The 12,726-nt window shown below is 50.0% G+C and overlaps 1 protein-coding gene across 2 annotated transcripts in view; it reads left to right on the top strand.

The window, feature by feature from the left end:
- The first annotated feature begins 1,776 nt into the window (after positions 1-1,776).
- The window catches only part of CLPB (ClpB family mitochondrial disaggregase), a 145,579-nt gene continuing 134,629 nt past the window's right edge, over positions 1,777-12,726 (top strand). The window contains exons 1-2 of one of the 2 annotated variants that reach the window (XM_048838534.2): positions 1,777-2,401; positions 7,331-7,379. In XM_048838534.2, the coding sequence (XP_048694491.2) occupies positions 1,840-2,401; positions 7,331-7,379 (611 nt within the window). In that variant the 5' untranslated portion in view covers positions 1,777-1,839. Of the gene's footprint in view, positions 2,402-7,327; positions 7,380-12,726 lie in introns of both variants that reach the window. The other variant, XM_048838526.2, reaches the window with a different exon arrangement.

Here is a 12,726-nt window from a genome sequence, read left to right as displayed (position 1 = left end):
GCCCCCGAGGCCTCCCCATGCAGCTCACCATCTGGATGGCACTGGATCTCCCCCCTGCGACAAGCTGCTCTCACAGACACCCCGTGGGAGGGACTGAAACCAGGGAATGGCACACGCTAACGAGGAGGGAGGATAATTATAAAAGGGCGGAGGAGGGGAAGCGGGGACCTGATGCAGAACAACATGCAGCGCTGTTGCTGAGGCACCGGCTGGAACAAGGCAGATGGGGGCGGGGGCGGTTGGCTAACAGCTGCCCTTGTTTAAGATTCGGGTGAACCCTCGCAGTCTCCCAACGCCCTGGTTGTCTGGGTTGAGTCACTGCCAGCCTGCGCTGTACATTGCTGTTTGCTCACGACACAGCCCGCGGCATGCAGAGCTGAGCCCCTGTGCTCAGTGGGGGAAATCACAGAAGCGTCAGACTGGAAGGGACCTCGAGAGGTCGTCGAGTTCGGTCCCCTGCCCTCAAGGCAGGACTAAGTATTATCTAGATCAGCGGCTCTCCACCTTTCCAGACAACTGTACCCCTTTCAGGAGTCTCATTTGGCTTGTGTACCCCCAAGTTTCGCCTCACTTAAAAACGACTTGCTTACCAAATCAGACATAAAATCAGAGTCACAGCACACTGATACTGCTAAGTTGCTGACTTTCTCGTCATATAATTATAAAATAAACCAAATGGAATATAAATATTGTACTTACATTTCAGCATACAGTCTACAGAGCAGCATAAACAAGTCAGGCTATGAAATTTTAGTTTGTCCTGACTTCGCTAGTGCTTTTGACGTCGCCTGTTGTAAAACTAGGCAAAGATCTCGATGAGTTGATGTGCCCCTGGAAGACCCCTGCGTACCCCCCAGGGGGTACACAGACCCCTGGTTCAGAACCACTAGTCTAGACCATCCCTGACAGGTGAAGCAGGGAAGGGATTGGGGGTGTCTGGCAGCAGCCTCCCTGACATCCCACCCACTCACCCCAACTAGCCAGGTCACCTCGGGAGAGGCGGAAACGTTGCCCCCTGGTGCAGGGGACCCCCTACGACCCCGAGACGCTGCAGGGGAATATTAACCCACAGCAATGAGCATGGGGGAATCACAGGCCTCTGAGTGACGCAGCAATGGACACGGACTCCTATGCTCATCGCCATATGTCCCTCGCCCTCAGCACACTGTTGGGGCTCCTGAGACCCTCTGGGGCCCTTGCTGGAAGGGCTGCAGCCTGATCCCCCCCTCCCAGGCCCAGACACCCCCCCTGCGCTAGCCCCCGGCGCACGCTTCCGCCCCAGAGCCCGACTCCTGCTGGCCGGAGCCCAGCTCCCTCCCAGGGCTGGGAACAGAACCCAGGCGTCCGGGCCTGTACTCTCACTCCTAGACTCTCCTTCCGCCCAGGCGCGGGGCTAGAACCCAGGGCCCCGCGCTCCCAGGCCTGCGCGCTAACCGCTAGGCCGTGCTGCCACCTGCCGGCGAAAGGGCCTCACACCGCCCTATGACAGAACAGCGGGACGCCCGCATCCCTGTTACCAAAACGACCGTGCCCCAGTATGCCTCGGGATTTACGCGGCCCCCAGCATGCTCCTCGGCCTGCCGCTGACCGCCGCGTGTGAGGAGGGCGGGGAGTATTGTTTGCGTATGCCCAGGGGCCTCATGGGTGTTGTAGTCCTCAGCCTGACGCCCGTGGGGGGCTCTGCCTGCGAACAGACTACAACTCCCACCAGGCAGTTCGCGCCGCTGCGGCGTCCCCACGCAACGTCCCCTCTGAAGCATTTTCTCGGGGGCCGCCATCTTTGTTTTTTTCTCTGCCGGCGCCGCGGAGGGGCCTGAGCGAGGCCGGGCCGGGGCAACGATGCTGGCCTCCCTGCTGTCCAGGCCTCCGCCTCCGGGCCTCGCCCGGCTCCTGAGGGCCCGGCCGCCGCCCCCGAGGCCCTCCCGTGGCGCCTCGGCGCTGACGGACGCGGCGGGCGGAGGCGGGGCCGCTGGAGGGCGCGGGGCGGCGCAGTACCCGGGAGCGGCCGCGAGGGGGCGCGGGGCGGCGCAGCTGCACGACCAGCGCGCGGCCACCAGAGCACAGGGGCGGCAGTGCCCGGGGGCAGCCGCCAGGGGGCGCAGGGAGCTGGAGAGGCTGCTGGGGCTGCAGGAGCTGGGCATGGGAGAGCTCAGGATGCCAGAGCTGCAGGAGCTGGGCCCATGTACCACAGGGGCCAGGGCACCAGAGCCGCCGGTCTTAGTGGCACCCAGCTGGGAGCTGGAGCGGCAGTACCCAGGACCGGCTGCGGAGTGGCACGTTCGTCTCAGACCAGTCCCTGCGGGGCATCAGAAGAAGAGGGAGAGCTGGACTAGCCGGGCCGCGCTTCCTGCATTTGCCGCTGCACTGGTGTATTGCTACAGCAAGGGCCACGCATCCAAGGGTGACTATTACTGACCCCTCGCCTTGTACTTGTGCTGTGTTAAAGCCTACCACTCCCAGTGGGGGATGCGCTTCAAATAGCGTAGAGGCATTTGTGTGCCTTTAGTGGAGTCCAGACATCGCCTGATCTCTGGGGGGCAACTCCTCAAATGCAGCTGCCCTAATCTTTTCATGGAGGGGAGTGGCCCTGGGAGATGGCAGGACCCATGCGAGCCCTTTGGGGTAGGGAATGGCCTGTGTTTCTACAGCTGTCAGCACGAAGGGGTGCTGATCTCTGTTGTGGCTCTGGTGCTACCATAAAACAAAGAATGAGCCAAGCATCTTCTGTAGAGATACACGTTCCCAGAATGCAACCCTCCATGGTTTGCCTGCCTCAAGGTGAAGCACTGCATAGCTGGCTGTCATGTGTCTGTGGACCGCCCATCCGCATTAGAGCAGAACGCATCTGCAGGCTGTGGTTGGCAGGCTGTGTTGTTCTGGAGGCTATGCCAATCTTAGGTCTATATTTATCCATTGTTTTAGTCTCTGTGTTGGAAGAGTCTGTGTTTTCAGATTATTTTAGCGGGAGAGCTTTGTTAGGGAGGTTTGGCCAGCCTTAGACGATGGGGTGCAATGGTTCTCCAAGAAGTGAGCTCCCTGTGTACAGTGCATAGAAGTACAGTGCTAGAGTTGCACTGATATTTTAACTGAGGGCAGTTCGCTGCTGCAGATAATTTTAAGACATGTGTGGGGTGGAAGAGTTATATACGCACCTTGGTGAGGCCAAGAGGCAGGATATTCTGAGCAATCTGTGTCTTCCACAGTAATTGATTGATAGCAGCCTCTCAGCTGTTGCTTCTCAAATTCCCCAAACATTTATTTATGCACTTGACTTTAAGCCTTTGGAATAGTCCCTTTGCTCACATATTCAAAGTACCACATGTGTGTGAATGTTTGCAGGACTGGGGCCTTAGTGGTTCTCGTGCTTGGCACTTCATAGCATTTTGTGTTTCAAAGCACTTGGCAAACATTAATGAATTAGGTTTCAGAGTAACAGCCGTGTTAGTCTGTATTCGCAAAAAGAAAAGGAGTACTTGTGGCACCTTAGAGACTAACCTCAAATAAATTGGTTAGTCTCTAAGGTGCCACAAGTACTCCTTTTCTTTTTATTAATGAATTAGGTCTCCCAACCCTTGGCAAAGCAAATCAATATTATCAGCTCCATGATGGGGAAACTGAGGAGCAGATTGTTTGTGGTCTCCCTAAAGTCACTGAGCGAGTCACTGCTGGAGCTGGGAGTAAAAGCTCAGCTCTGTCGTCTAGTCTGCTTGCCGCTCTGCTATCTTATAGACAAACAGAGAGCCTATGCTAGCTTTCAAACCATCAGCTGTCTGGTATGTGCATGCTATACAGAAACTGGGGGTTGAGATGCAGGATTATTCAGGGGCTTGGAATGAGCTCCAGTTGCTGGGTTAGAAAGCCCATCCCTGTTGTGTGTCCTCCTATATAAATTAATACATGCTATCATTAATGACTTTTATGTTAATGACTGCATAGTTTGAACTGAGCATGGGACTGGGAAATGAAAGGTCCTGAGTTCTCCTCCCAGCTCTTTCCCTGACTCATTCTGTGGCTTTGGGTAAGGCTTTGTATGTCACCTGAGAGAGGGCTGAACCTCCCAGTCTTGCTTCAGGGGAGCTGGAGAACCTCTGAGCACTTTCTAACCTCCTTAGAATGCAACACATCTGGCTCCACCTAGGGCTGTGCAGTGGTCACAGTGCTGCATGGCATAGCTCTTAATAGCGTTGGTGAGGATAGAATGCAGCCTCCTCCAAAGCCACAGGCCCCAAAACACAGCAGCCTCTCCTCTAGCTGCAGGCAGTATTGAGCACGAGCACGGAGTAGAGTAGATACATTCATGCGTCCGATGAAGTGAGCTGTAGCTCACAAAAGCTTATGCTCAAATAAATTGGTTAGTCTCTAAGGTGCCACAAGTACTCTTCTTTTTGCTTTATTGTGGAGTTCTCTGAGCTGTGCTGCTGAGCTAGGGCTTTCAGGTGTCTTTCGCCAGCCCTTGCTCTGAGTATGGAATTTTGTTTGCTAGTTTATACCCACTGCTGGCTGCAGGCTGCTTGCTGAACATTAACTGGCTGAGATATAGTTGCACTGTGACACCCCGGCCCTGGGTAAACTCTGTTTGAAGGGACATTGTCAAGATAAATTCATAATTTTTTATAAAAAAGTCCCATCCGTCTCAGCAATGTTAATGATGTTCAGTGATGAGTAGAACTGAAAGATTTTTTTAAACTCCGCGGCATTTGTCTCTATTAATGCTGCTTGTGCTTGGCCAAGGCATTTAAACTGCTGTATGCTAGTCAGTTTCACTTTCTGAGGCTGGTCACTTTAACCTTCTGGTTCTTGTGCACCAGCCCAGTGCCCTTGTGTTGGGTTCCTAGCACTACAGGTGAATCTGTAAATGAAAAACAACCCTCCAAATCCCCATTTTAAATGATAATCATGCAAACATCTCTGTCTTAGATTCTGTAACATACCTGTCTTTCCTCAAATCCCAATTTCAGATTTAAACTAGCCAGCAGTAAAAAACCAGCCAGCAGTAAAAAGCTGCATGCATAGCAGCTCTGAATATGGAGGCTGTAGGGAGTCTGATTTTTCAGATGCACTGAGTATCCACAACTTCTGCTGAAGTCAATGGGAGCTGTTAGGTGCTCAGAATCTCTGGGAATCCTGCCATAGAAGGCAAGAGGGATACTCATTGGTGTGGGAACAGTGGTTTGTTGCTTTTAAGATTAGAGGCGAACGGGAGAAATTCCCTACCCTCACTCCGTGAGAGTTTTGAGATTTAGAATTTTTTTCTCATCCTAATTTGGGAGGGAATGTCAAAATTTTGAAAATTTTCATGAATTGAAAATCTGAAAATAAAAATTGGATCGGCTCAATCAGAATGTTTCATTCTGATTTTTACATTGTTTCAGTTTTATTTTTTTTTAGTATAAATTCAATAAAATTTGGAAACAAAGTCATTTGGAACAGCAAAACAAAACTTCATTTTAAAAACATCAAAATGGGACATTTTGACAATTTAGAAACTTTCTTTAAAAAATGTTTTGAATCAGGAGATTCATCCAAATCAACCTTTTCCTCTGAATGCTTCTGGTTTTGACAGATTGGCATTTTTCACCAGAAAATTCCTGACCACCTCCATTTTAAATGTATTTGCTGGCATGTCCATACCCAGAATACTTCTCTAGCTTTTGTACTTTTGCAAACGAATATTGTTTGTGGCAGATGGAGGGCTCTCACAACAGAGATTCGTCAGAGTGAGAACCTTTGAATCTAAAACCCTTTCCTTTTTGTGGAGGGGAATGGAATCAGTTCAGGGTTGAATCTAAGACTGGAAGAAGCCTGTGTACCAGATCTAGTTCATTCTCATGAGATTTTGCTTCAGATGTCTTGTCTTCCCGATGGGACTCTTGAAATCTCTGAATACAGCTTGGTAGAGCTGCTCTGGTCATCCACCAGGAGGCAGAGAGTCACTTGTTATCGGTGGGACTTGTACACATGCAGTAATGCAGGTTTCAGAGTAGCAGCCGTGTTAGTCTGTATCCGCAAAAAGAAAAGGTAAGCTTTTCGGATGAAGTGAGCTGTAGCTCACGAAAGCTTATGGTCAAATAAATTTGTTAGTCTCTAAGGTGCCACAAGTACTCCTTTTCTTTATGCAGTACTGTTCCTCGTTCCGTGTCATTTCCACTGGACATACGGCTTTACACTCCGAATAGCTCCTTTCCCTTCCAGACACTAAGTTATTTCCTCTGGTTAAATCTCCCCTAAAAGCCTCTCTCTTTTCAGTCTAGGAGTGACGTTCTCTGTAATGTGCATGTGCTGTGTGACACTCAGCATGACAGATGATCTGTGTGTGTTAAAATGCAGAGCAGTGTAGTTACTCCGTTGAGCCAGAAAGTGGTGCTCTTAATCTACTGGGGAATGTTCACTCTCATTTTGGCTGTTGCTCTCAGGCTGAAGCGTTTGGCTCTAAAATGGAATGGCTTTGGATCCCAGTGCTAGTGATTCCAATAATTCACGCTGGGCACAGTAGCCCCAAGTGTCAGTTTGCTTTTCAGTGTGGTACACAGGAAAAGTCCTCCCTTCTTCCCTCACTGAAACAAGCTCCCTGCTTTCTGCAGAACCATGAGAGGTGCAGCATCTGGAGTGACTCACTCCCAGGTCCCAGAATAGCTCCCGAGCCCTCTCTCTCTAGTACTCTCTCTTCTCTGCAGAACAGTGTCAGCCTCCAGAACTCAGGTGGCTGGTGCAGCCAGCTGAAGTAATCATCATTTCTATTTGTGTGTCATGCCACCCACAGCGTGCTAGGTGCTGCCTGACATTCAGGGAGTGCTGGCCCCTGACCTGAGGACATGCACATCATATTGCTGTAAACTCCATGTTACATCAAGGGTGGCTGGACACAGCACACCATGTTCTCTGACGCGCCAGCAACCCCCCTCGCTAGCATCCAGACCTGCGGAGCTACACGCTCCATCAGCAGCGCTCCACCCTGAGTCTAATGGTAGTGGCTAATGTGAAGCATTGCATCCTGGGAACTGTAGTCCGCAGGTCAACCCTCTGTTTTTAAAATGAGGTAATATAGGAATTGCTGCATTTAGTCAGACCAGCTTATCCTGCGTCCAGCAGGGGCCAACACCAGCTGCTTCAGAGGAAGTTTCTGTAAATCCCCTAGCGGACAGGTCGGGAATAACCTGCCCATAGGGAAGTTTCTACCTACCCAGTGTTGTGTAATAATGCCCCTGGAGCACCAGGGTTCACGTTCCTTGTAGACATAAGCCGTACCATGTGCAGGTTATGCATGTGCGTTTGGTGTGGGCTTCTTGCCAGCTGCTTTACTAGGGTTTCTCCTCTTTGTCTCTCTTAGAAGATGCCCTGTTGGAAGCCGCTAGGATCAACAACGTTTCAGAAGTCGACAGGTGAGTGACTGTTCGGATACTTATACTGTGTGTTAACATCACTACTTGGGTGGGAGTCTGCCCTGAGCCCTTTGTTGTCACATGGTTCCTGCTTTCCTCCAAGATGCTTGCTTTGATTTCACAGGGTGTCTAGTAATGCGGCTGCTTGGTAGGGTGCGGAGAAAGGAGTCCAGCAGTAATGGGAACTGTGGGTGTTTAGCTCACTGCTTCAGATCTACCTGAGGCCAGTAGTTACTGAGAGTTGCTCCTGTCTGGGGGACTGTGTCAAGCTAGCCAGTGGCCTCAGTCTACTTCCTAGTGGGCGGGTGTCTCCATCTCTCAAATACCCTTGGGCCTGGCGCTCTTGTTGACAGTCCCAACAGGGAAACCAGGGACTAATGGGCTGTGCAAACTGAGCACCCGCTCACTCCTGCAGGCAGGTTCCTCTGCTGTACTGTTCTGTGCACACATGGGGACATCAGTCTGGCCCCGTGAGTTCCCGGGAAGATTAACAGATGAATGCATTTCCTGTGCCCAGAGCACCCCTGCTGGGGACTGTACATGGAAGGAACGGGAGGTGTCACAACTAAAAACTATCTGACGCCCAAGAGGAGCAGTCTGCATCCCCCACCTGGCCACAGCCCACACGGCCTCATCCTTTGTCAGAGGAACCTTTCACCTTGTGTATCATTCCACTTAGCCTCTTCCGTCTGGCCTGCCGGCTTCCCAGGAGCTCTTTGCTGTAGGCTGCTGCTTTTGTTTCCTCTCTCTGGGGTCCATATGGCTCTTAGTCACTGCCCCAACCTAGGGGTGCCCCCTTGCATTCTTCCTGGGATCTCAGAGGAAGCAGCCTTGTTCTGGTGCACCCGAGGGCTGAGATCTGGCCTAAATCAAGGTTCTTGTAGGATGTTGGTGTGCAGCTAATTGGCACATGTGTTCTGCTGTTGGTAATTGCAGGAAGCCGTTCCTTAGTGATGTCTGGGTGATTTGTGAGTCTTGCCAGGGCAATGAGTGGCAGGGCTGTGCACCGTGTTCTCTCTCTCTGTTTCCCATGTTTACACTGGTGTCCGTATAGACTGCTGCTGCTGCGCATTATGCAACTGTGTAATGCACAGTCACTGCCCCGCCTGTGCTCTCCTTCCCACTGACCACCCCTCCATTTCTATTGCTGGTGCTCCTCCCAAGCTGCTTTTGTCTGCTCCTTCTTTCTCCCTCATCCATCTTCCTTCCACAGTGTCCCCTATGCTTGAAACTCCCTGCCTTTCCTAGTGCCCCGAGCGACCTGCCCCGCCATGTCCAGATCACTGCTCCCCCAGCCCTCTCGGGGGATGCCCACTCTGTAGCCTTAGCCCATGTTTCTGCTCGTGTTTTTGCACAACCCTCCCCCAATCTCCACACACGATCCTCAAGTGCGTATTTCTGTTTTGTAGCTGTGCTTGCTTGCACAGCTGGGGGTATGTGTTAAAGCCCGAGCTGTGTTTTAGCTCCAGCTGGAACCCACTTTGCAGTGAGGATGCAGGCAAGAATATTCATGTTGTCAGCCCTGCAATGTCCTTCCCACAGTTCCCTGCGGTTGGCACAATTGACTGGGAAAGAATCCTTGAGCATCTCAGCACAGAGAACCATGGGACATGCCCCCAGACACATAGGCGAGGGCAGAAACAATGAGGACACACTAACACGGGTAGAGATGCTCATACTCGGGCTAACAGTGCACAGACCCAGATGCCAATCCCCAGGTTAACTGAGCAGTGTAGATATGCCCTCAGTGATAGCCATGGGGCACAAATTATAGACCATAAATGTAAAAACAGCCCCCGCCCCCTCCAGCCAACCCACCAGCCATCCAAGACCTTGATGGCTTTTGCTATGCTGCTTGTTATGGTGAAGACATGAGCAGACCTCCAAAAGCACAGGGCCATTTCCCTTGAGCAAAGGAGAATTGTCTTTAGTTAGTAATAGTACAGGGTTCATGACACATGGCTGAGCAGTTCTAATTCCGCACAGTAGAGGGCAGTGCCATTCATAGACACAACCCAGTTCATTACAGTATCGTGTATGTGTATATATACATAGGGATATAGGTATATATGGATTCTTGCCCCGTTCAACTGTGTGCACTTCATTTTGCAAGAGAACTCGAGCTGCTCTGAGCCCCAGGCTCTGTGGCAAGCTAGACAACAGGGAGGCAGACTGCTTTAGGGTTTTAAAATTTAATTTCAGACTTGATTAAACCGTAATTTATCCCTTGGCCTCAGATCACTGTATTATAATTATTAAAACGCACTGAAAACCCAATCAGCGCACTCGGCTAAGCCATTGCAGGCCGTGCCTTGCATATCCATGCAGTTGACATCACAGTAAGAATCAGGATGTACGTGCTGTATTGTATCATAACCTGTCTCATTAAGCAGGGCCAGTAAAACTGAACAGAGACCGAACATTGCCTGGATTGTAGAATGGCTACTGGTATTATTCACATCTCAGTCATTTCAGCTTACAGACTGGGGGGAGAAGCCCCCAGATGTTTGTGAGTGACTGGACCAGTCTCTCTTGCACACACTGACTTCGTCTGCTGCTTGCGTTTTTGCTCATTACTTGAATGGGACTGACCAGCTTTCTTGCTTTTGCATAGTCAGTAACACAGGACAACTCTTTGTTTAGTGTTTTCCATGCAAACTGTACTTCAGAGCATTTTACAGGGTTAAACAATGCAACTACGAACACGACTAGCAAGGAGAGAGAAATGAAGGGGAACTGGTGAGGGAGAGATGCAGTTTTTCAGTTGTTAGTTGACATGAGATGGAGCATCAATGAGGCAGAGAGATACTGACGAGCTGTTCTAGATTCATGAGCTGCGGAGAAGGCAGTTGTGAGGATATGAGCTGTGTTTCTTTAAAACTGCTGGGGGAAGCCAGACATTGGGGGCAGGGGGCGGAGGAGGACCTAGGCAGAAGCTGTACAGTGAAGCAGAGAGAGAGAGAGAGACAGAGGAGCTTTAGGGATAATATTGTATTCCTTATTCCGACCGAGTTCCTTGTTCAGTGTTGGAAGAAAATTACTCTCTCTCTCTCTGGTTCTTTACCATTGTCACATGATAGCGCTAGCATGAGTCGTGGCCAGAGGGGAAGAGTAGCCTAGGGATAGGGAGCCCCCCTGGTGGCAGGGCGGTGAGTTTAAGAAAATCCACAGAGGGTTTCATAGACATAGAGGGTAGTTTTGGACTGGATCCTAAAGGGAACGAAGAACCAGTGGAACATTTGAGGACTGCGTGTTTGTATGTGCAAGGAGGCGGGCAGCAGCATTCTGTGTGCACTGCAATCTGAAGAGCTGGGGATTCAGTCAGCCATAGGGAAATGAGCTACTGTATTGTGGGGGTGGGGGTGAGGATTTCAGTGAAGGTGGAGATTAGGCAGTGGCGTACAAGGTCTGCTGGCAACAGTCAGTTCTTCAGACATAGGAGGTACAAGAGGAGAGGGCAGGGATATGTATGTTGGAAGCCAGTGGGAGGCTTGAGTCCATGGAGTCTTGTCTTGACTGTCTGTCAGGTTCTTACCTTTGTGTCAGCTGGTCCCGATGAAGCAAATGTAGGTTGATTTTTGCATTAAAAATAAAAATAAATTCCCCTTTGAGGAGTGATCTGAGTCCCATTGGAGCAGATGGCCAACTCCCATTAACTTCAGGCCCTGTATGTATTTAGCCATAACTGCAGACAATACCTATTATTCTGGATAGTTTAGTTTCCCCAACCTCTGTTGATCTGTGTGTGTTGAGGAGGAGAGGCAAGGGGAAGCAAGAAGCAAAAGCTTGAAGAAATACTGCCTCCATCCCCTTTGCCTTTATATACAGTATTAATATTGATTCTCAGTGTTTCACTCTTATTTTTTAATAAACCATCTACAAAAATATGGGCTTGCAGCGGAGTTCCTTAGCCGAATAAATATGATGGAACAGTATTCTAATAAGCGCTGTGTGATATTGGCTCATAGAAACAAAGTACATGTGTCAACACACTGTTATCAGGGCAATTTGTAACAGCGGGCAGTAGCCGGCATTGCATGTTTAAACGTTCAGCAGACCAGGAGATTGGCACGGAGCTATTCTTCCTTCAGAGCAAGGAAGTGTCAAGAAACTTGACCTGCCCTTTTAAAAGGTGACATTTTGATCAGTTGAGATTGTCTCTGAATTGATTTTAACTGGGCTCTGTAAAACCTACTGAAAAATGAAAACTGGTTGGGTGACTGGCCATCCCTACCTTGTGTCAAGCAATTCAGCGTGTTTCAGTTGAACTTTCAATGTCCATGTAGTCTCGTCGTTTCATGGTCCTCCCCCAGCTGTCTGTATCCACCTGTTGACTCTCATCTTATAGATTGTCAGCTGCTTGGGGCAGGGGCCATCTCTTTGTTCTGTGTCTGTGCAGCTCCGAGAGCAACAGGGGCCTGCTCCGGGACTGGGGATTTTGGGCAGTAGCGCAAGACAAACAATACATAATAATTCCAAAACAGACAGACAGTGTCTGGGCCTTGGTGCCCCCTGGTCTGCCTGTGGCACATAATAGCTGAGTTTCCTGAGGGCTGTGACACTTATTTCAATTCAAGTGATTGTGTTCAATGCAGGGGTAACCAGGTAGGGTTTGAGGGCCTGTGGATCGCAGGAGATCAGACTAAATGGTCTGGTGCGACCCTTCTGGCCTTATAATCTATGACTGTGTGACAATCATGTAAGGCAAGTACTTCCAGCTCTGCCCAGTCAAGGGGGCATGCTGGCAGCTCTCAAAGAACCACAGGGCTGCACCTAATATACAATAAAGGGAAGAGACTGCAGACACCATCCTCTCTGATACCATGGTGGCCCTTATTGCCTACAGATCCCAGCATGCAATGCCTCCAGTCAGATGCAGGTGGCGCATTGTGTGCTGGGACCTGTAGTCTCCAAAGGCAGTACTGCCATCAGAAAGATGAATCTGTTTGAGTGCTGACACTGTGCTTACCAGTGTACAGACTCAGGGAGTCCCTGCTCCAAAGAGTTGACCGACTACAGCAGGCACTGAAATGCTGTTCAAGTCTATACAATACACAGTTAGAAAGACCAGACTTGGAGCAGTGGTTTTTTTTTTTTCCTTTTAGAAATCTCTTCTGGCCTTTGTGTGTTGTGCCACATTTGGCCATCCTTGATTTAAATAACTAGGAAGAGCCAAGTTAACCTTTTAAAGACTCCACTGACACCACAAGAAGCCCTTAGACTGTTTCTACTTAGACATAATTCTGCTGCTGTTTCCTGCATTTCTCACCCCTTTGCTTTTTACAATCAAGGAGCTTTGCATGAAAACTGCATCCTAGTTACTTAGGAATTCATCCGCTCAGCCTCT

The sequence above is a fragment of the Caretta caretta genome, chromosome 1 (assembly GCF_965140235.1).
Source record: "Caretta caretta isolate rCarCar2 chromosome 1, rCarCar1.hap1, whole genome shotgun sequence".
Lineage (NCBI taxonomy): Eukaryota > Metazoa > Chordata > Testudines > Cheloniidae > Caretta > Caretta caretta.
The sequence above is the reverse complement of the archived record's forward strand: the minus strand, read 5'-3'. Positions and strand labels throughout refer to the sequence as shown.